At 38.3% G+C, this 22,928-nt stretch overlaps 1 protein-coding gene across 6 annotated transcripts in view; it reads left to right on the top strand.

Moving 5' to 3' along the window:
• FMN1 (formin 1) overlaps positions 1–22,928 on the top strand; it is a 209,578-nt gene that overhangs the window by 40,541 nt on the left and 146,109 nt on the right. For 3 of the 6 annotated variants that reach the window (XM_069784109.1, XM_069784107.1, XM_069784111.1), the window contains exons 3-4: positions 7,844–8,010; positions 19,061–19,178. In XM_069784109.1, the coding sequence (XP_069640210.1) occupies positions 7,844–8,010; positions 19,061–19,178 (285 nt within the window). Of the gene's footprint in view, positions 1–7,843; positions 8,011–15,180; positions 16,953–19,060; positions 19,179–22,928 lie in introns of those variants that run through there. The other 3 variants (XM_069784110.1, XM_069784112.1, XM_069784113.1) reach the window with 3 other exon arrangements.

Genomic DNA, 22,928 nt, shown 5'->3' with positions numbered 1-22,928 from the left:
TAAACACTTTAAGTCATTAAATAGCTTAGTAAATTTACTTAACCTGCTGACATTGTGGTCAAGGACTTGTAGCCTCTATTCCTAGCTTGTTGCCTAAAAGATGTTAGCTTTCAGCTGTGTAGCTTTTTGCCTGGATTTTCCATATACTTCTTCATTCTCCTTATTGCATTAGCCACAGGTTTGTAATCTTTTCAAAGACCATTGCTTGCAAGGTCAAATCTTGCTAAACAAAACAAGGAATAAAGAATTTATTCCTCCTCAGTCTCCCCCTCCACATTCTTTTAGCTCACTGGCTAAGGCCACAGATCAGAAAACCGGTTGTAAAAAGACAGAGTGAAACACTCCCCAAGTAGTAGACAGGAATTATGGTATTAGGAGTGCTTCAGTTTTTGGTAATTGCTTTGAGTGTAATCTATAACAAATATGGTATGTACTGTGATTGTATAGAAATGTCTTAAGGTAATAAAAGGTGTTGTAAACTGGTTTTGGAAAATGATCATTATCTATTTTAGAACCCCACAAGACATTTAGCATATGCTTAATACCAAAAGCATATGTGAATTGTCAGATATTTCAAAGCCTTGTGCAGTATGTAATTTTTGTATGTCCACAAATTGCTAACTTGGGAAATGTTGTATAATTAATGTATGCTGATTGGATATTTAACTAGATTGCTTTGGGTATTATCCCATTCTGGAAGTTACTATGAACACTGAAATTCTTTGGCATTAAAAATGAGCCTTTTGCTAAAAGTTCCTGGCATTGCAGCTCAGAACCTTGGCCTGAACATTAATTGTGGGGTTTGGCTATGGACACATGATACTCCTTTGGGAATAGTAAGATATTCAGAATTTGCACTGAAGTGCCAACTGCTTCCTGTGTTATGTCCTCTTGGGGTTTTTTGTTTCTTTGCTTATAATGCCAATTGTGAACACTTGGAGAGCATCCCGCTTGCATCTGAAAGCAAGATTTGGCTGGAAAGGGACAAGGCAGGTCCTGCTCGTTATTTGCTCAGTGTAACTAAACTTGTTAAATTTGAGTATATGCTAAAGCAGTATGCTGAATGGGGTCAAACTACTCAGTAGCTTGCAGGACTGTGTCCTAATTCAGCAAATACTTTCTTTACTTGTTTCTAGAGTTCCTGTTCCTCAGGTTTCTTAAACACTTGTTGGATGGCACTGAAACTTGAATATGGTGTTCTCATCTTTCTGCTCATGATCCTGCTCTTTAAATTTTTTTTCTTAATCCAAACTGTACTAGTTCTTTTACATTAAGATAGTGATAAGTATTATCATTTTTGCTATTAGGGTTTGCCCTATTAGAGGTTGGGTTTTTTTGTCTAGAGTAAATAGATTGAGGTGGAGGAAAAAAGTGGTATGGAGTATATAAATTACTGTAAATGTAAACCTTTAATAAAAAAATATAAATCAATTTCATTGTCAACAGTCTAAATGTAAAGTTATTTTAATACAAAACCATGAAATTTATACAAGTAATTTATAGGATTTGATAGATGTTGCTAATCTTCCATAGATTTGTGAGCATTCGGAAGCATTTTTTGAAAAGCTTTGAGTTGTATCACATGCTCTTGCAGTTGATACACTCTGCATTGAGAAATTGCACAAATGTTTTTTGCAAGAAAATAAATATTTTGGATTTTCTCCACATTCCTATGTTTAGTGGTTGTACACTCAAATTTTCTAGGCTAGAGAGCTTTATCTTCACTGGTTTTTGTTGTTCTTTTTTTAATGTTAGACGTTCATGTCAAGGCTATGTACAATTTATCTCCTGCTGTGGGAAGATATCCTACTTTCAGGTCGCATTTCAGAATAAAACACTAATCTTTATTTGCTAGATGGAGAAGGAGGTCTTAATTTTACTTGGTAATAGATTTCTCTGTTAATAATTGGATGGATTTGAAGACACTTAAACATTTTTTCCATTATTAGCAGTACTAAATTGTATTTACTCTTTGCTGGAGAAATAGGACACAGCCAAAAGACAATAAATTGTTGATTGTTTTGGATATTGATACTCCAGGAGCTTCTAGCTCTCTGAGCATTACAAGGACCCCAGTCCTCAACTGCCACTGCAGGGTATTGCTGCTCAAGGGCTTTGTTCCTACACTCACAGCTTTCAGGGATTTGATTTAAAAATTGTACTCAGTACTGTGCCATTCAGGCTTCTTTGTTAGAGCAGTATAGCAAGTAGCAGGCCTAACATTTGCTTTTTAAAATCCACAATTTGTCATCACACAAAAAAATTTCTTAAATGTACTGTGGAAACGTAGGCAATCTTCAGCAAGGATTTTGCTAAACTGCTTACAGTATGAATCATCTCATGCTCCAATACAGATTAAATAGAAATATCGGTAATAGGGGGAAAGATAACAAAAAGTCACATATGGCTTCATTCCCAAATACAGCATTTAAGGTGTTTTTCCAGTTTCTCTAGTCTTGCACTTAACTACAGATTTTCTTAATGTTAAGAGGATTTATTAGTCTACCTAGTGCACAGTGTTCACTTTTCTGTGCAGAAAGCTACATCCTACTTTACGTTCTATCCAATACAATAGAAAGAACTGTATTAATACTAAGATTTCTTTTCAGTCTTTTCTTGAGTCTCTAGCAGAGCAAACAGGTTCCTTCTATTTGCTTCCTTCCCATAAAGGAAATCTGGAAAACTAAAAGGGAAGGAGGAGGGCTCCATCTAGATTTTTTAATTCCCTTTCAGCTTTTCTTATTTTTCTCCCTGCTTATTCATATTTCTTCAACTTCAAAACAGAGCTTAGCTCCAGAAAAGCAAATCTTACTGTCCTCTGTGTCAGCTACATGCATGCGAATATTGGGTGCAGAATTTATATGTTTATACAGAATTAATGTCTTTATGTACTAACAGATCTAAGATACCACAGATGGCATGTACATGGAACTGTGCAGTATCATCTACCTACAGAAACTGAAACTGCTGAGACTACTTCCAATGCTATTTTTAAGTTGAGATTTATTAAACTGGTGTCTGTAGCAACAAAAAGAAAAGAGGAATTTTAAAGAGGAAAAATCAGGAAGCATTTACTGCTTGGTTCTTGATTTAGAAAGAAAAAGGTCAGGCAAGAAGGATGGATCATAAAATTTGAGGTGCACACAGCAAAAAATAGTTTTGGTAGGATCTGCATATTTTGGATTTCCATGTTCTTAAAAAATAAGTTGACTTTTCAGCTGAGGTTACCCTCACATTTCACCAATGCTTTCAGTAACATTGGTCAAGCTTAATCTATTTGGGCAAGAAATTATGCCAAAGATTGTTTAGCGTGCTATGACTTGCTGATGTAAGATCTTGGAACAGCTAAATCCCTACAGTAATATCATTGTCTTCAGTTAGTAATACTGTAAGTGCTCTAAATGTAGTTCTGATGTTCAGAGTGTTCAGCTCTGCTGTCAAAATGGTGCCTTTAAATAAGCAACTTTGCCGCTTAGACTGTTTCAGTTTTGTGGTCCACTTGCTGAATAAATCTACTTGGTTATTTATTTAGTTTGTTTGTTTCTAAAATTTAAGACCCCAAAAACCTTAAAGGTCCACAAAACTTGGCATTCTGAGGCTCATTCTCAAATGGTGTACAAAGACTTAAATTTTATTTTATTTGCCTTCTTTTCACTTCTGCCAAGAGGCAAGCAGTGAACACAACTATCTAATTAACATAAGGGGTTTTTTATTCATGCTTCACATATAGGAATGTTTGTAACTTTTAATCAAATAGGTAATAGAATTGTACGTTACATAGGAATCACCATACAAAGAGTAACCATTATATTTTTATCATGTGTGATATAACAAAGCAATCTAGAAAGAATGGAGTGCAGTTAAAAGATTCATATATGGAATGAGCAGTGATGAGGAAACAAAAGCTAAAAAGACACAGCATAAACATTGGTCTCAGACTTAAGTGTGTTGTGGTTAAGCAAACCATGTTCCCACAGGGAATGGATATTATGACTCATCCTAATTCCTTGGACTAACAAAAATGTTTGAGAAGCTGATTTTTTTCCCCCAAAGTTCTTTTTCCAAGACAGCTGAGAAAGTACAAACAGGCTTTCTATACAGAAAGACTGCCCAGGCAAAACATACTGTGTCCCTTAGAAACTGTAGAACTATGGATTCCACAATGGTAACTTCATAGAAATGCATTACATGTTATCTAATATGCCTGTTTGCTAATTTAAGAGATTGTGTTTAAAAGACTTTTATGACAAGAATGTGTCATTTCTACAAAAAAAAAGACAGCTGTAATTACCATATAATTATTTAGGTTCAGCATAAGACTAGAGGATTTAGGAGATCCTGGATGTACTATTTATTACCACAGTCTGATGATACAATCATGCCTGTATCCCTGAGGTTTCAGTGCCTCATTTGGCTTACCTGTAAATTTGACAAGATAAAGTTGCTTACTTACACTCATAAAGTCTGCATGGTAAAAATTGCCAAGGAAGCATTAAGTACTCAAGTCTTCCTGCGTTTACTTTGCTGTCTTCCATTCCTTTGGGACAATAGATGGCAGCAAATCTCTGTTTGGGCAGTTTTCTTTCTACATGCAGTGTTCATAGGAGGCACTACCTAATTCCTATAAACTGTAAAACCTGGAAGACAGTTTGAGTAGCAATTGGACTCTCTTGGAAGCCTTTTTTTGGGGGGGGCGAGGGAAGATGTTGTCAAATCAGTTAAGTTGGCTAAAGGATAAGCGTATGCATTTCAAAACTTACTAAATTTAGCCTCTGATTGAATGGATATATACATGTGTTTGCATATATATGCATAAAATACACATAACCTTTTTTTAAAACACACACTCAGATATTTTTAAACATTCATTATAAATTTATGTAGCAAATAAACCTAATTCAACCACAGTCTCTGAAATTATAGAAACGATCTAAATTTCCTCTTCTTGGACTACAGTGGGTTGCCAATTTAGAAAAAAAATTATTTCCTGGATAAGTGTAAGTAGCAGTAAAAAGCCGTCTGTCGGAGCTGACAGAATGTGAACTTAAGGGAAAAATATGGCCAAGTATTTAAGAATTTGCTTAAAATAGACTAGTTAGAGAGATGGTTAAAGTTCTCCTTTCGGTTCACTGTCTGCTGAGGCAGATGGGTCCCTTACCATAGAACTGGTTGTATGCTAATGGTGTGTACAGGGGAGAACTGGTTCAGGGAAGAATGGGGGTCATCAGCTAGCAGGGTAAACCTGTAGATAACAGAACATCAAGTAATAATTGGAATAGAGGGTGGAGAATAGAGGCTTGGTAACAGACTTGGGAGCAGTCTGCCAACAGCAAAAATACCATAAATTAATATCATGGTGCATAAAATTAAACTTGGAGGAAAAACTGAATTTCTGCAGCTGAGGGAGGTACTCATTTTTCTAGTAGCCCAGAAAGCATTTGCCAGGGCTGACCATTCTTAGCTGTGCCACAGTTAATTATGGGAAATACCAGCTGCTGCAAGAAGGAATTTTGAATGTGGCCTCTTTACAGCTCTGTATCACCTATGAATCAATGAAAATTATTAGAGTAACCACATTATGGGTAAAATTCACTTCCACATAGGAATTTTCTCTTTAGCAGTAGCTGACTTAGAATAGACATCTCGAAACAGAGGGGAGATAGATAAAAATAATGGATTCAAACTAACTGCAGAATGCAACTGTAGTCGAGCTTTGAAGTATTGGAGGTAATGCTGAGCGGAGTAGGCAATAAGTGAATAGGTAATTACAAAATCAAAATGGGTTCCCAAAAAGCATTGAATTAAAAATGGTAGTATTTCCTGGGTTTTACTGTGTATATTCAAATTTTTATGTTGTTTTAATGCTACATTGTTTTATGGAAGTGTGTATGGGTTTCATAGGTTGTATGACAAGATTCCAGTTTTTTTACAATGTAAAGTCAGTAGATACCCACAAAAACTGTAGCATTGGTATGTGACGGAAATCAGGAGAAAGGCTAAAAGCTGGCATGATAGGTTTCCTAGCATGATACAAATAATGTCTAATTACCTTAAAAATGGTGATTTTTACTTTTTTCTTTCCAGTCACCTGGAACTTTCTTTATAATTTCCACATGTTACAGTCATGTAAAGTAGAGTGGCCAGAGGTAACTGGGCTAATTGTATGGAGCAATAAAGATGAGGTCAAAATTCAAGTGATACATTTTATTCAGATTATTATACTACAAAGCATAATATTTGTATTTCTGAACTTAAAGTTTTCTAAATAGCAGAATGACTTATGTAATGATGTAAGGGCCAACAAGAAAAAACAGTTTATTGATTGTATAAAAATATACAGGAAAGCAATGATTCAGAAAGTAAATCTCTCTTTAGATACCTGATCTTAAAGACGGCACATCTGGACTTGAGTATGTCCTAAAATATGCTGTCTTGTTTTTTAATATCTTGATACAGTTTCATATTATATGCAGTGCATAATTGCAAAAAGTGTAAGGTATGTGTAATATTTTTTTTTTTGCAGAAATGCTGTCTTTTGATAGGTTCTCATTTTGAGATTTTGTGTGAATAAGAAGAAAGATGAGTTTATGCACGCAGTAATAGCTGATTTGTACTTTGGATTGTTGGCCATTTTACTAAGTATTTTACTTTACTATGTTTATTGATACTGTGTGGCACCTAAATTATTTGGAGCTATAAGCTTTCAGAAGGTTGGAAAATCAGCCTATATTTAAGCAAACAGGCTTACAGATTCTGATCCTAGTGCCTCTTTTTTAACATGGTCTTTTAAAATTAGGAAAAATGCAGAAAATTAAAAATAAATTACAAAATTGTAAGTGCAGTTGTTTGTATAATGCTAAGCTAGCATATGTAGCAGCCAGGAATTGTGCTAGTATCTCAATTTTCCACTAGAATGTTTCAAGATGGATGTGTCTGTGTATATGAAAGAGGGTATATATCCTAGGGAATATAAAAAGAGGTGTATATATCCTATATCATGTCAGACGTTACACTTCAGAGAACACGCTGACTTCGTGGAATTCATTGGTTTTCTCATTGCTAAATTAGAGGCTATCGTGCAGAAAAAGACTTATTACATTATTTTGGGGAACTAATAAACCAGTGATACTGTGAACGGAAGGGAGAGCACTGGGTGGCTGGTTGTAGTGCCTGACTCAGAGGTGTGTACTTTTAGCTGTCAGGTTTTGCTCTTACCTCTCCCACTAAATTCATGCCTGTTTGTTTGTAACTAAAGCATTCCAAAACTAGGTTGATACTATATTTAAGGTTACTAGAGCAAGGTAAAGTGTTAAGTATCACTTCTGATGGAAAGGCTCTGGTTTTCATGCATTTGGTATAAGGGACTAATGTGTATCGGCACAGTCCCCGCTAAGGCTGTGTTTAGCCAATGTCAAAAAGTTTGTCTAATCAGTCTTTCGAGCTTCCTTAGCTTAGTTTTATAGTTCACAGGCATCTCTGAAATATGTGTGTGCAACAAGCACATTCAGGAGGGCAAGTAAGAGTGCCTTAGCAGAGGAGGTGAAAACTCAAGCACCTTACATACAGGGTGTGTCTGTGTGTGGGAGAAGGACAAGCAGCCCACTTTTTTTTCTAGATCTGTCCCACAAAATTTAAGTACAAAACCATTTTTCCTGAGTGTAAACAAAGTATGTACCCTGTTTATGCCATTCTGTTTTGTTTTAAACAAACAAGAGACCTGTAAGTGCATGCGTTGGTAGCGTGTACCAGAATTTCAAAAAGATATGGAACTTTCTATATGCGGGGTTTATTTGTAGATGCATACAATTATTTTATTTCATTTCATTTTGCTTTGGCATTCCAGCAGAGTCTGCTTTAAAGGATGACTTCACTGAGCGGCTGGATGTGGCAAACAGAGATGAAGATACCTGGGTTTTGGATTGCAGATTGGGACGCTCAAACCCATTTGCTCATTCAAGTGAGAAGGAGAAGATCAACAGAAGTGTGTTGCATTTGAGCCTGGAACTGAATGTGAGTAGGACTCTATTCATGCTGTATTGGGTTTCAACAAGCATTTATTATATACAATTACATTTCTGGTACACTCTTATTTCTGGTATGTCTAAAACCATGTTGCAAAATATCTGATGAACTGCAAAGTTTTGGATGGGATACAGTTTTCCAGATGGTTTGTAAGTCCATGTGCCTATGTACAGCTAAGCCTGAGAGCAATAGATACAGAAAATTTTTTAAATTATATAAATAGATTAAGATACATGATGCATCATTTCTAAAATCATGATGGTTGTTTAGTTTAAATTAGTTGTCTTCCTGGAAATGGATTGCAGGAGCTAGCAACTAGGAGATAACAAGGATAAGAATAGGTACCAGGAGGATTCAAGTCAGCAATCAGTGTGTGTGCAACATGTGTGTGTGCATGCATGTGCACAGCCCAGGACTGCTGGGAGCCATGCTGTTGCTTCTCAGAGTTTTGGAGCAGCTGAACTGGCACTGGAGTCAGACTGGCCATGAATTTGACAGTAAAAGTTTCTAAACTTCCTGGGATATAAGACACTGAAGCTTCAGATGTCAACCTGAGTTAATCACAACGTGGGACACTTGCTCAACACAGCCTAGCCTAGTCTAGCTGGAAATACTCATAGGCTCCTGGGGATGAGCAGTAACCAGCATACAGATAGACACATTTTGGCAATAGTTTTGAAATTGGAGGGAGAAGGGAACAGAATGTAATAGAAGAGGCAAAAAACATAGAAACAATGGAATAGTTGGAAGAAAATGCTTTAAAGACTAGACTGTGCAATACAGTTTGTGCAAAACACCACTAACACAAATTTGCGTAACAGTGACATCTATTGGTAGAAATACCAGAATTGGCATAGAAATATCTTTAAAATGCTTTTAATGATGCTTACACTCACCATTGCTATTCTCTTGAGCTTGTTATAAAATTGATTTCTTGTCCTAACCTCCTTTTCCTAAAATAATTCATTAGAATGTTGTTATAGTACTGTGAAGGTGCAGGTTTATCCTTGTAATAAAATGTTGAGATGAAGACAAATAACTGGAATGAAAAGAAGTTGTTATCACTTCTACAAATCTATGCTACAACAGCAAGAATCCAGTTCATGAGGATACCTTGTCTGCATTTATAAAGTTCTTGTGTAAAGCAGGAGGAGTTCCAAATTAAAAGCCATTTAAGAAAATAATTTGAGTGAAATAAGAGACATCTAAGATTAGTATGCAGTTTGTTTCCATTTTTCTTACTGTTTTTTAAGCAGCATTTTCTGTCTAAAAATCTAATTAACTGCATTATGAAAAAGAGAATTATTTCAGTTCCTTGTAGTTAACAAGGAAGAATATTTATTCCACTATTTCTAAGAGATTCAGAACAAAAGCCTCAATGTCTATAAAAAAGGAGTGCTCAGCATGGGCTGATGGCCTGTTAGGGACCCCCCAGGACACTTTATCCTGCAGGTTACTCTCTGCGACTTTCCTGAAAGTCTTTCAGAACAGAACTCTGGGCTGAATTACTTGCAGAGACCTTGCATCTCGAAGACTCTTTTTCTGCTTCAAGATGAGTCCATGTCCAGTTGTGTGACAAGAGATTGGAGGAAGACCTGCCAAAAGAACAGTAGTGAGAAGGCTGCTGTTGGTGCTGCCATCAGAATCCATTTGCACTGCAGCACTGCTATAAGCAGCTTGTAAGAAAGATCATGGCCAATAACAGGCTGCGTGAGTTGCTCTGGTGACAGCAATGCATTCCGAGATATTGTCTTCCCCGTGTACTCCTCAGACTGGACAGCAAGACAGCTGTGGTCAAAAAACGTGCCTGTGTCTGAAGAGCAACTCTGAAACAAAGATGATGTTCCAGGAAATGGCAACTGAAATGGACCAATTTATTTACTCACAGTCGCACTACATCCAGTCATGTGATCTATGGCCCTTTCCTGCTGTTGGAAGAAAAAGTTTAGCCTGACTGATCAAAAAGTTATGCACCACTCTTTTAAAATGCAGTTATAATAGTGACAATGTGAAAAACAAAGCTTCTTACTGAATAGCTCTGCTTTCTGTAGATTAGGAGCATCCTTACATGAATGTATAATATATTTGTATATGTGCATATAGAGATATACTACTGTTGGTTGTTATTGAAAAGATGTTTCTATGTTTCTGTTAGTTGGAAGGAGGCAGGTAAAGTAGATGAGGGAAAGAGTGAATGAATTCCACTCTGACAGGAATTTCAAATGCGCAATCTGTACCAGAAGCCTGAAAAAAAAAAATCCTGCATTAGATTTTAAATCTTAATTGGGACCATGCTGCATTCTCATTCACAATCCAGCATAGAGAAGATGCAGAGATATGGAAGACAATGAAACAAAATAGAAATGCAACTCCACCCAATTCTTTATACAGCATTTCATCTCATAAAAAAGCACATAAATAAGATGTGAAAATGCAACTAAAATAACTATTAATAGCTAGTAATTACTTAGGAAATTCTGGTAAATTATTTGATGTGACTATGTGGATTTTGTTTTATAAAGTTATTTGTTTAACCTTTATTATATCATACTGTAGATGGGGAGCAAAGGCCTGTTGAAATGAAAAGAAGCTGAAAAGAGAGCAACCTAGTAAAGGAAAGCACAAAGGGAAAAGATTAAAAATCCACCTCCATTCTTTGTTACACTAAGTACTGGCCTTTGCGCCTTAATGCACAAAGATCTTACTCAGTTTACTTACGCAGTTTACAGTGATCTTCTGTTCCCTTTGTTACTTGTGTGTCTGCTTGTTTTAACCAGGAGATCAGCCTGCAGCTGCAGTTCTGCCTCAGAACTACCATCGGGTTTTTGTATGATGGGTTTTACAGGCTAACTGTTCCATACTTTTATTGATATGATATGCACTCCTTCAAAATAGTAAACTGGCTTTCTTAATGTCCTTTCTGGTTTTATAACCATATAATTATGATGATCTTTTTTTTCAAATTCTCTAAAGTAGTCCCTATCTCAATGTCAGGCAGAATTTTGGTGAAGACCTTAAAAACCCCATTGCATTTCTACAGCCCCCTACACCAAACGTGTTTGGTCTCCACTCGTTCTGTTAACATCATGTAATGCTGAATTTTGGTAAGAATTATCATATCTATGTTTCTGTTGCTATGTCTAAACTTAATTACTTACATTTAAAGTGATTATGTTGGTGATACATAGATCCTCAAACCTCAGGAAAATTGCTCACATAATGGTCTATAGTGAGGTAACAAGGTGGAGAATAATGATGAAAATCCAGGACTTACAGGTTTCCCTCCATCTTCTCTGCCTTTTCTGTTTTAGAGCATTTAAAGCATTAAAATACTAAGTATAAAATGAGATAAACAGCAGGAGAGACAGACAGGAGAGCAAGGGAATGTTAGGAGAATGTTCAGATCATTATCAGTCAGCACAGTGTTCGTCTGGGGACAGGGCAGAGGGCAGGACTCTGTCTGCTAAGCTTCAGATCAGTTCAAACCACCTGAGCCACAACCACAGCCTGCTGCTTCAAGTGGCTCTTCTGAAGCCTGACACAATTCGTGCATCTTTGATTCTATGATTATTTTCAAGAAATTATGCAAAATTTTCTTGGTGTAAGGCTCTTTATGTTGAAAAAACAGTAGAAAGTTTGTTTTCTATACAGTTTAGCCACTTGGCTGTTTTGTAGAATGTGTCTTCATGTCCTATTCATGTTTCTCTGGGTTGCTATTACAGTGATCTGAAAAGGCAATCTGAATAGATACGGGGTCAGGAAGCCTTCAGCCCTGCCATATGACAGTGATAAAAATTAGATCACTTTATTCTGGCTTGTTTTCTTCAAAGCTAGTTTTAAAACCTACTTCAGGGGAACTCTTAAGCACCTCAAGAACAGAACTTGCGTGAGTTGTAGGTGTGACTTCTGTCTGTGATGAAATGTAGGTCAGAAAGGGTGTGGATTATTAAATGTGCTTTAAACTGTAAGGAATGATTGTCCTTTTGTATAATTAGTGCATTGACTGTCCTGAGGCACCAGAGAGTTGACAGTTTTATTAAGTAAAAAGACTTGTAACATTATAATAACTGATTTTTTTTAGAGATTTTGAAGTTGTTTCTTCCTTCAGATGCAGTATGACAGCCTGTTCAGAAAGACTTTCCTTATGAGATAGACCCACCCAGCATTAAAACACTTCTGCCAACAAACTGGCTCCATCTCATTTGCACATCACAATGTGATGATCTCCTTGTATAAAATATTAAGGGCACATATCAATATATGTATTTTACCGAGAAACACTCTGTTGGGTGAGTACCAATGTGTATTTCATTATCAGTTATCTGGTCCCTCAACAGGGGACTGTCCAGTGGGATGATCATCAGACTATGAGAAACAAGTCCTTACAAAAGTGTTATTTGAGGCTGGGAGTGTATGGACTGCATGGTGAATTTGAGAGACTGGCTGTCTTCCAGTTTTTGATCATTTCTCCAGGAGTAGATACAGAGACAAGTTCCTTTGTTCATCCTAATGTTCAAAAAGCTTGAAAGTTTCTTCTCAATTCCTAGAGCTCATTATCAAGAGAAGAGGTACATAAAGAGCAGTATCATTTTCTGCAGGCTTGTGAGGTTTTAATTATTCAGTGTTCAACTCTGGGTTTTCTAGCATCTCAATACATTGCATAACTTTGGCCTGACACTCAAAGCACCATCCTTTTCACTACTAATTTGATCATTGTCTTGTAAATTTTGTTGGGATGTTGTTTGGACATCAAGTATGGTTTTCCTGCTTTTAAATCCACTGTTACACTAAACTTTTCATACCTACTATTAAAATCTTAAATAGTTAGATAGTGGCTATTTTCAGTAACCTATGTACAATATTCATAGGACTTTTACAGCTTGGTGACCCTAGATTATTACAGAGAAGTTTTATTCTAAGTGTGGGTTGTCATTAACATAAACAGATAAATAAATATTTTGGCATAATCTGAGTAAGTATGTTTGGTTTAAAAGGAACCACGAAGCTGTTCATAGAGGTATGTTTTTTGTTAGTGACCAACAAAACTGTTCTTGAAAAACACAATTTAATATTTATCCATCAAAAGTTAACCAAACCCCAAATAAATAGGTACATAAACAAATATGCAAGGTATAACCATGGAAATTATCAGGACAACGAACAATTAGTCCTGTGGTTGAACGTAAAAAGAGATGTAAATTTAAATGTAGAAAACTTTGGTTCAGTAGTGTCACTTTGCCCCAGTTATTTTGTCATAAAATGAAATTTAGAATTGCTGCAGATTGGCCTTCAAGAAACCTTGTCTTGGGGGAAATCACCAGTGCTGAGGTAGCTGCCTTCTACACTTGTTTTATTAACCCAGGGATTGTAAGAGTAGGTCGGTATAGCGAGTGATAAAGACTCTGTGTCTCTTTCCTTATGTAGAGCTTCTTCCTGTGATATTAATCTATATTAAGCCTAGAAAACCAGGAGAGCCATGACCTGTCAGTCGTTTCTGTCCTTGGCACCTGATGATTAAGCATAGCGGAGAAGCAAGTCCAGAGCTTACTACAGGAAATGGCAGGCAGTAAGGCAAGAAGGCATTGTTCTACGTTAAATCACAGATAAGGATGGGAATGATTCCAGTGCCCTTTGTCTGTAGGTATGCATGCAACCCTGTAATTGAAAAGGTGGCTGTAAGCTTCATCTAAGCCCTCAGCATTACAGTCTGATTTTCAGGAAACTTTCTGCAGGAGATACCAATGACTTTTGCTGTTGATTTTATGATCTTTTATAATACATTGAAAAGGTAGACACATGCTTTTTGTACAGTCTACATTTTTAAACATTAAACCAGAAGTTAAATGTGTTGGGATACTTTGTTGGTTTTTGTTGCCTGTAATATTCAGCTTTTCATTAAATGTTTTTCAGTAATTTGACACAGTGGTGTGATCTGCAGCTGACTTCCCGGTGAAGGACAGCTTTCCCCATGTTGCTTGTTTAAGATTACTCACTGCAGCTAAATGGCTGACTGTAGAATGACCCTCTAACTTGGGTGAAAAAAAAACCCGAATAGTATCTTCGAACTTCTAAGGTACCGATGGGGAAACTTGACTAAACAAACTTCTTAAAGGCCAGGGACTAAGAAGAATATAAACTGCAGATTTGCAGACTCTGTAGTTCTAAAAATAAGAAAAGGAACAAAAGTGGAGACTTTTGACTGGAACCTGACCTGAATGTTACTGAATATCAGAGGTGCTTAAGAGTATTTTGTACTTTCTTTATACGCGTGTTATGAAAAAAATGTGTATTATCCCTGACAGCTTCTGTTAATATAATATTGAGTTACACAGTCTTGATTTTCTTCAGGTGTTTTTTGCCAGTATTAACTAAACCAAGTCGCACCCGTGTGGCATTACCGTGGCCATACATACAGATGAAAGGTATCAAAAAATAGGTCCGCAGAGATGGTTCGGGCTGGAAGTAATCCGAGCTTGGGCGCAGTGCAGACGGAGAGCCTGCCCGATTTGTAAACAGTTAACGCGGCATTCCTGGGCGCTGGCTGCTTCCCCTGCCCACCCACAGAGCTCCCAGTCCAGTCACTGGGTGTGGCGAAAGCCTTTGATAACCACCTGTGTACAGTTCACGGCAATCGCTGTGCGGCGTTGGGACAGCAGTAATATGAAACCAGTCCTGTTGGTTTTTGTTCGTGGCCCTGGAGGCTGGAATCCGCATTCCGGATGAAACCTGCAGCAAATCGGAAGAAAGCCTCTTTTCTTTTTTTTCTGGGTTTGTTTTTTTTTTCTTCCCCCCCTCGCTTTCTTCGGCTGCAAGGGCGCTCACCAGAGTTGGCTCTGGCCGGCCGGGAGCTGGGTGCTCTGCACAGGCCCCGGGCGGCGGCGCCGGGAGCTGCAGGTTCGTCGCTTCGGGTTTCCAGTTGACGTTTTTCGGTGATTATGGATTTGCCAAAGAGGATCTTCATCAGCGTGGAAAGACTATGCGAAAGAGTCCGTCGGGCACTTCCCGCTGAAAAGCCCTCGCAGCCGGCGCACCGGGGTGAGGAAGCGGCCACCTCCGATGGCGCCCCGCTCCCCTGAAGGCGGCGGCCTGCGGAGAGGGCGAGCTGCTCGGCGAGCTGCTCGGCGCGCCGGGGCACGCAGGCGGCGGGCGGTGTGCAGCCAGTAGGGTCGCGGGAGTGCCGAGCAGGAACCGTCGGTCGGATTTGCAGCCGAGATCAGTGCGCCGGCACGTTTGCGCTGGCGAAGAGCCCTTTGTGCGAAGGAAGAAGTTACCGACGCCGCGGAGAACTTTTGTTTGTTTGTTTCCCCCCCCCGGCGGGTCTTTTCGCTGCTCCTGAAGTAGAGTCTGGAGACCTGACGGACACTTGGGCTGCGGCGCTGTAAGCGGAAGGAGGGGCTGGCTGGCCCGGGAGAGGCGGGCTGCCTTCCCGTGGCAGTGCCAGCGGTGAGTTCGGTCTGCTCTCTGAACGCCTGGAGTAAGTGTTGGTGTAGCAGTTAGTAGCACTGCTGGAAGCAGACCTACTCTGTACTTCACGCGACATGGAAGGAGGAAATGTGGTGCCTGATTGTAGTGAGCTTTCCGACCTGGAGAGCACAGCAGAAAGCGAGCCTGATCTTTTCACTACATTTTCTGTGAAAACTCTTTTTGGATTTACAGCTAAGTTTGAATCCACAGCTCGCAAAGACGAAACAGTGCTTAAAGCATTTCAGCCTTTGCACACCCATATAAATACTCATGCTAATACCTGGTATGAGAGGAATGATGATGATTGTAATGACGACTCGGAAAATCACCACAGCATGAATAGTACCAGTGGCCAAGCTGACCCAATGTCTGGCAGGCAAACTGACCTGGAACTGGAGTTAGCTGAACAAAATGAATTACTTCTTCACCATTTAAGGTTTGTACAGACTTCTTTGTCTGAATCTGACAATGATGACAAGGATGCTATTCTTGTACAAGGTACTTTGGTTCATACAACAAGTGATACAGAATCGGACACGGAGAGTAAGGACCTAGACACCGATGAAAACAATACAGACGAATCCTCGCTAAATAATGCTGCGTTGTCTGCTGAGGCTTTGGATGATAACAATCAAAATAAAGAAGAGTCAGAGTCAGAAGGGTGCAGCAACAGCAATGACACTGTGGATACAGATGACATTGAGTTACACCCACCAGCTTCTAAGCGGCTCCCAGAAGAGCTGGATGGTATTCTGGAGCATGACTCCAATGGAAAAGACAAAATGTTAATGGACGAGCAGTTCAGTCGCTTGCTTGCCACAGGGGAATGCCCTCAAGAACTTCCAGATGAAGAACAAAGACCTGCAGCTGATAATACATCGCTCCAAAAAACAGCACTGGCTGAAAAGACCTTCCAGCTGCCCGCTTTCTTTAGTGGACTACGTGTGAGGAAAAAGGGACTAACCACAGAGGATGGGGAAACTGTTACAGAAATTAAACCAAGGGAGAATGATTTAGCTCTGCTTAAATTACGACAGCCGGTTAAGAAATCCAGTATTACATCAGGTTTGACCACTAAAAAAAAATCAGCTGAACCTAAGGCAAGCCCTACTTTCCTGGAACAACTCTCGCACTTGTTAAACATAGACGTCTCCAAGAATGAAGATAGAACTGAGGACTCTGGGGAGGGATCTGGGGAGGCTGAGGACAGTGATGAAGCTCAGGAGAACAAAGCCTCCGGCAAAACAGAACCACGATTTCCCTCTGAGGAAATAAAATCAAGCCCCGCAGAATCTGCACTGGACGTCTTTAAAGCTTTATTCACACGGCCTCCCAAAAAAGAAACAACTGCAGATACTTCAGAGCTGGAAGCCATAAAGCGCAAAATGAGAAATGAAAAAGAGTCCTTGAAAGCTGTATTTGAAAGGTCAAAATCAAAGCCTGGGGATGGACCAGCAGACAAATCTGTAGGTTGAACTACTTTTTCTTCCTAAGATCTGGAAGTAGATGGATAAAAAATAATTTCTTGTGTAAAAATTATTGGTGGGGACTTAAGGTCAAGATGTAAGAATTGTCCTCTTCTTTTGGCAATCTCAAATTTTGGATTGCCAACTGAAGAAATCTTGGGGCTAATTAGTCAAAATTCTTGATCATCTGCAGTTGTAGCAGAATTCAGTGAGAACTGGTGATGATAGTTACAGCCTTTCAATTAGAAGCGAGAACTTAAAAATCAGTTTCTGATTTTAAAAGATCACTACAAAACAGTTGCCCGTATGTTAAGTATGGCTTTAAATCGGGTTGGTGCTGCAAATATTTACTGTAGTATTATTTAATAGTTTCTCAATCTCACTCTGTTTTCTTTCACTGAGTTTTTTATTTTTAAAAGTAATATTTCATTTTACCTTTAGGAATAATTTTATGATAAGAGCTGATACAAGAAGTTACGGATGAATTTCAACTCAGTTTGTCCAACACATAGAATTTAAAGTAGTTTTTTTCTTACTTACATGCATATCTCTGGCTTGGCAAATATTGATAAGCATTTAACCTTATCCGAGTATAACAGTGATTCCAATTAGACGACTCCAACTTATGGATTAATATAAGCATTTGCAAGGTTAATATTCTTAGGCATATGGAGATTTAGTTAGTATATTTTTAAGAAATGAAAGATATATGCTAAGTTTTCGTAGAACCATAATGATAAATGAATTTGAGTGTGATTTGAACTATATAATTACATGAGTAACCCTTAGGTTGGGGTTCCCCCAACCCAAAATTCTTGCAGCTACATCTTTGGCAGATATAATCAGTCCAGAAGATTGTTCTTGTTGGCTAAAGGGGGCATTATCTGAATAATTAAATTTGTAGGATTAGACCCTAAAACTGAAGCTACTTAAGTTAATTTGCTGTGTTGGTTGTACTCTCTTTCAAATTCTTACTCTTACATAAAATTAAAAACTTTTTTAAAATCTTGACTGACACCTGGGTAGACCGATAATACCTCCTTTGTAGTAAATTACCTATGGGGAGGAGAAAAGATGTACTTGTTGGCCGTGGCGTGTACAGCAATTGCAGTCTGTGTGTGCCCTTCCCATTCCTGGCCTGCTTCTTCCTGCTTACACCGTTCCCTGTGCTGTGCTGGCGTAAGCGTTTGTGTGGCTTACAGCAAACCTATTTGGAAAGCTGTCATCACACACAGTGAGGGAGAAAGCGCAGGAGTCAGCAGGAGTGGCTTTTATAAATGTCTGCTTCACGTCCGGTCTAGTACAAATGTACATTTTCTCAGGGCAAAGCCAGAGTAAAAGGGTCTTGCCTTTCCTTTTTCCTTGCTCATGTGGGCCATTTATGGGGACACTTTCATATAGGGTTTTACTGTTGCTGCAGTTGTGTCTATGGAATTACTGGTAGTAGCATGTTGTAAATCAGATTACAGAAATGTTAGAGGTGTAAAAAAAAAAACAAACCCCAAAACATAAACCTCTAAAAGAATGCTTGTTTACTTTGGGGGGGGGGGCATGTCCCCATTTAAAGGTTGTTTTAGCATTCCAGTTGACAGTGCAGTCCCATTAACAGCTGCAGCAGCACTTTGATGTGGCAGTATTCCATGGTATGTGGACTGAGCAAGCTGCTGGGGGTGGGGCAGGAATTTCATGAACTAGCTCCGCTTCTAGAAAATTATATTGTCAAATGATGTCTTAGGTGAATTGCACTAATGTTTACTTGTAAGAGGAGAACAGATGGGTTGTTTCACTCTGAAAAAAAGATACAGGAAAAAACCCTAGTGTTCTTGACCACCACTATGGTTCACCAAAGGATAGACAGCTTTACACACTGATGTGAACCGTTTCAACACATCATCGTATATCACATGCATTATGTTACTTTCCTCCTCAGAATTATTTTTCTACACTGATTTCTTTGTATCCCTTCCAACCAACTGAGCACTGTTTCAATCAGTAGAATGAAGCAGATAACCATTCTGGAGTACACATGTAGAGCTGAGCATGGCAGTTGCTGTTTTAGATTCAATTGATACTGCAGACTTTAATTTTTTCTTGCGTAATTTTAACAGCCTGACCTGAGTCCCTCAGAGCAAGATGACAAGACTCCAGGGAGACTCCAGACTGTCTGGCCGCCACCAAAAGCAAAGCATGAAGAAGTAAAAGTAGGATTAAAGTACACAGAAGCAGGTAAAACAAAGAGGTGAAGCATTTGCAGAAATTAGTTTCTGACATTTTTAATCTTGCTTAATACAGAGATGGTGATAAGTCACAATATCTTCTTATATGTGTTGTTTACTGCTACTTGTTAAGCATCTGATTTTTAAATGTAAATGGCTAAATCTGTGTTGAAATCTAAATGCTTGCTTGTAGAAATTCATGAGGAAAGAAGAGGGTTTTTTGATAAATCAGGTTATCCATTTCTAATAGGATTCTGTTCAAATGAGTGACAGAATAGTGAATGAATGGAAACCTGACTGCCTTTTCCATTGCCTTAGAATGCAGGGGACAGTGGCCTGCCGGACTCTAGTCTGGCTGCAGATTTTCGTCAGGTAGCGTCCAGAATAAAAGTAATGAACACCATTATTGCAACTTGTCTGTAAACAGAGAGATACTCATATCCACTCAGATCACTTTTATAGCTAGCCATGTATATTGTCCTGTACAAATATATGAGAGGGTATGTCTGAAGCGCAATGCTAACTAGTTATCAGGTAAGCTTTCCACAGAAAAATATTTCTTAATTCTTTGTTATTTAGACAAATACTTACATAACATATTTACAAGGGGAAAAGTGATTATTGTAGCCACTGCAACTCTGTTTCAAATTTGTATTCTTAAATATAAAACAGGAAGTCCTTGTTACTCAGAAATTAGTCATAAACTGTGGAATTGTCTGAAATATCAAAATGAAACGCAATAGACCATCTGTTCTTCATGTACCTGGAGATTTTAGAAAATACGACCTAGAAAGGATTAAGTGGAATTAAAAACCAAGCTTTTATACTGCCTTGCTGTGAGAAGTTTTACAGGGTAATGCTGTATGGTTCTTTACAATTCCAGTGGATATCCATTTGGCCTTGTATATGAGAGAGAATAAATAGGAGTAGTAGACCTACTGTTTTGTATTGTTTAGTGTATTACTTCTTTCTCCCTCTTTCCTCAGTTTTCTCTGCCTTGATCTTCCTTTTTTATAAAGTGGGCATGATACTGGAAGCATAAAAGTTGCTGGAAGATTCAGAAAACTTGGTTTTGACGGGGACAACATGTTCCTAATACAGACAGAATTGAATTTACTGTGCATTTGATAGGCCTGAGGTGTGGGAGTCTATCACTGGATGACCAGGACAGGTAATCAGCAGTTGACAAGGAGTGCTATATGCTCTTTCTGTTACTCTTAGATTCTTATTATTGGCTAAATGCTTGCCGTATTTAATTTTACCCAAATAAATATTTTTTATCCTAATGAATGTAATTATCTGTGGCAAAAACATATGCTGAAATAGAGAAAGGAAAGGAAACTGAGTTAACAAAAGCTCCAGATTCTACTACTTGCAGAGAAATTAGGTCATGCTTTCCTGAAATTTGAATAGGAAGGACAGACTGGCTTAGAGCCCATGTAAATTGTTACTCTTTTGTTGCTGTGATATTTTGGGTGGCAGTGTCATCAACATGCTGATGGTTAGTTTGCTAAGTCAAATTTTTATACAGACCAGATTCTGCAGTTCATTAGTCATTCCAGTGTCTGGCAGAGAGAGGCATTTGAATGAAAACAAACTGCTGGTGATTCAGTTTGGATGAGACAGAAGTGGTGCTTTTAAAGGGAACAGGCAAAGACTATATTTGCAGCATATGTTAGAAGTTCAGTAGAGTTTTAGGTGTACTGCAGTGATTAGCAGGTTTGTGTTTCTTTCAGCTGTTTATGGATGCCCAGAAAGCAGTTGTTGGCAGCAAGGACACTGCAAGCAGTTGTAAGTTCATATGGTGGATCAGTTACATCTGCTTTTCTGAGTACTAGACTGACTGTTTTAAAGCACTATGCGCAGGAATGAATGTATGCAGTCTCCTGCTCATAGAAGGAAGGTACTGTTCATAAGTAGTGCTGATATAATTAAAAAAACAGTTTGTAGTCAATGTTGGTCTTATTGCTGGGGGGCAGGGTTTGTGGGGTTTTTTAATTAATATGAAAGTGGCAATACAGCATTACTTCTAAATTCAGTATCTTCTCTCTGACAGTGGTTGTTACCTTCAAAGCGCATGTGTATACTGCCATTTTTCCTCATGCCCCCTCCCATCCAAAATTCCCTCCCAGCCACCAGTATCTTAGGAACTTCTTGTCCAGAGAGTGGGCTTCTTAAAAATATGATATAAAGCAGGTTAATGATCACCATTAAACTGACTGGTCTCAACCTGAAACCCTATTTCTTACCCCAGTGTCTTGTCCTGACAGCTAAGATCAAGTGGAAAATTCTTGATTTCAGAATAGAGTTCAAAAATTGTGTGTGGCAGGGGTGTTTGTGATTCCAGTGTTCTTCCACTGATGTTCCTGGATAGGTGATTGATTACCTGTAACATAAAAAATGCTGAAGTGACTCGTTTTAACTTTCAGCCAACAATTTATGTTACTGTTTTAATTTCTGTGATTAAGAGTTTCATCTACCAAAACAATAGGAATCTAGATACAAACTATAACAGTAGGCTGAATTATTAGGTAAGTATTCATTTAGCACAGCTTTATTTTAGGTTTAAACAAAATACATCTGTCACAAGTGTGATCACATTCAGGGATAAATCTGTGGACGTAAGTCTTTGTACTTATTTTATGAGGAAGCATATAATTTTTTCGTTTGTCATGAGAAATTAGTATTTAAAGTAACACTGAAAATTTGGAAGTTGAAATACTGTAATCTTTCTTACAATTCTGCACCAAGTCTTTGATTTACTTCCTTCATCACCATGCACTATGGCGGCTATGACAGGAAGGTAGGGATATTGAGGGAGAGGATTCCTGGCTTTTTGATCTTTTCTCACCTCCTTGCCATGTTTTTCCTCATTGTTCTTGTTGCCTAGTGGAAGCAAGAAATTCAGGCTTAATTTGGCCTACGCAGCAGACATCACAGTGACTCATAGCAGCTTGGAGGAGTAGCTAACTCCCTCCTGAGGCTCGTAGTCTGGCTTGATGTGTGGGAAACCAACTGAAAAGCAAATGGACATAACAAGGAACACGTGTGTGGGGCTGACTAGGCCTGTTAGGAATATTAGAAGTGAAAGAAGTTAGTGAACAAATATAACTCTGCAACAGGTTTTTTTCATGCCTTTGATGACATCTTGTGTAGTCATAGTATTGTCACCCCCAACACCTGAATCTTGAGTTGTAAATTTTGAATTAAAAGGATGATATTATGATATTTTGGCATATTTTATGTTTTCTTAATCCTTTAATTCCTCTGTTTCCATAGAGCAAGTGACTGCGTTGTCAACTGGCTCTCTGTAATTAACACAAGCTGCTTACATGGTTCTCTAGAGAAACTGGAACTTCTTTGAAGTGTGTCAGTCTAAAATAGCTGAAGTTCAGAAAGTCTGTATTACATTACACCATTTATATCCTGGAAGACTAGAAAAAGGGTATTTGAATTTATAGTTATAGGTTTATTCCATGGAAATATTTCCCATGTAATCAAAGACATTTCTGTGCATATTTCTCTGGTCCTAAAGTTCTGTTCTGTTTTCATTAGAAGTTTCTTTTTCCTCCATAATTTTTAGAGATTTCTTCCATTTTTTTAAGCATTAAATGTGATAGAAATGTAGATGCGTAAGCTGTTACATATGGTGAATATACCTAGCCAGGTAGAGGAGGCGAATTCATGTCTATACTGAGCAAACTCATCTGTGATACTAGATCACATAGAATCCACATATCATGAATGTCTCAGCTGCTGC

Source organism: Haliaeetus albicilla, chromosome 5, assembly GCF_947461875.1.
Source record: "Haliaeetus albicilla chromosome 5, bHalAlb1.1, whole genome shotgun sequence".
Classification (NCBI taxonomy): Eukaryota; Metazoa; Chordata; class Aves; order Accipitriformes; family Accipitridae; genus Haliaeetus; species Haliaeetus albicilla.
This window is presented reverse-complemented; position numbering and strand designations above follow the sequence as displayed.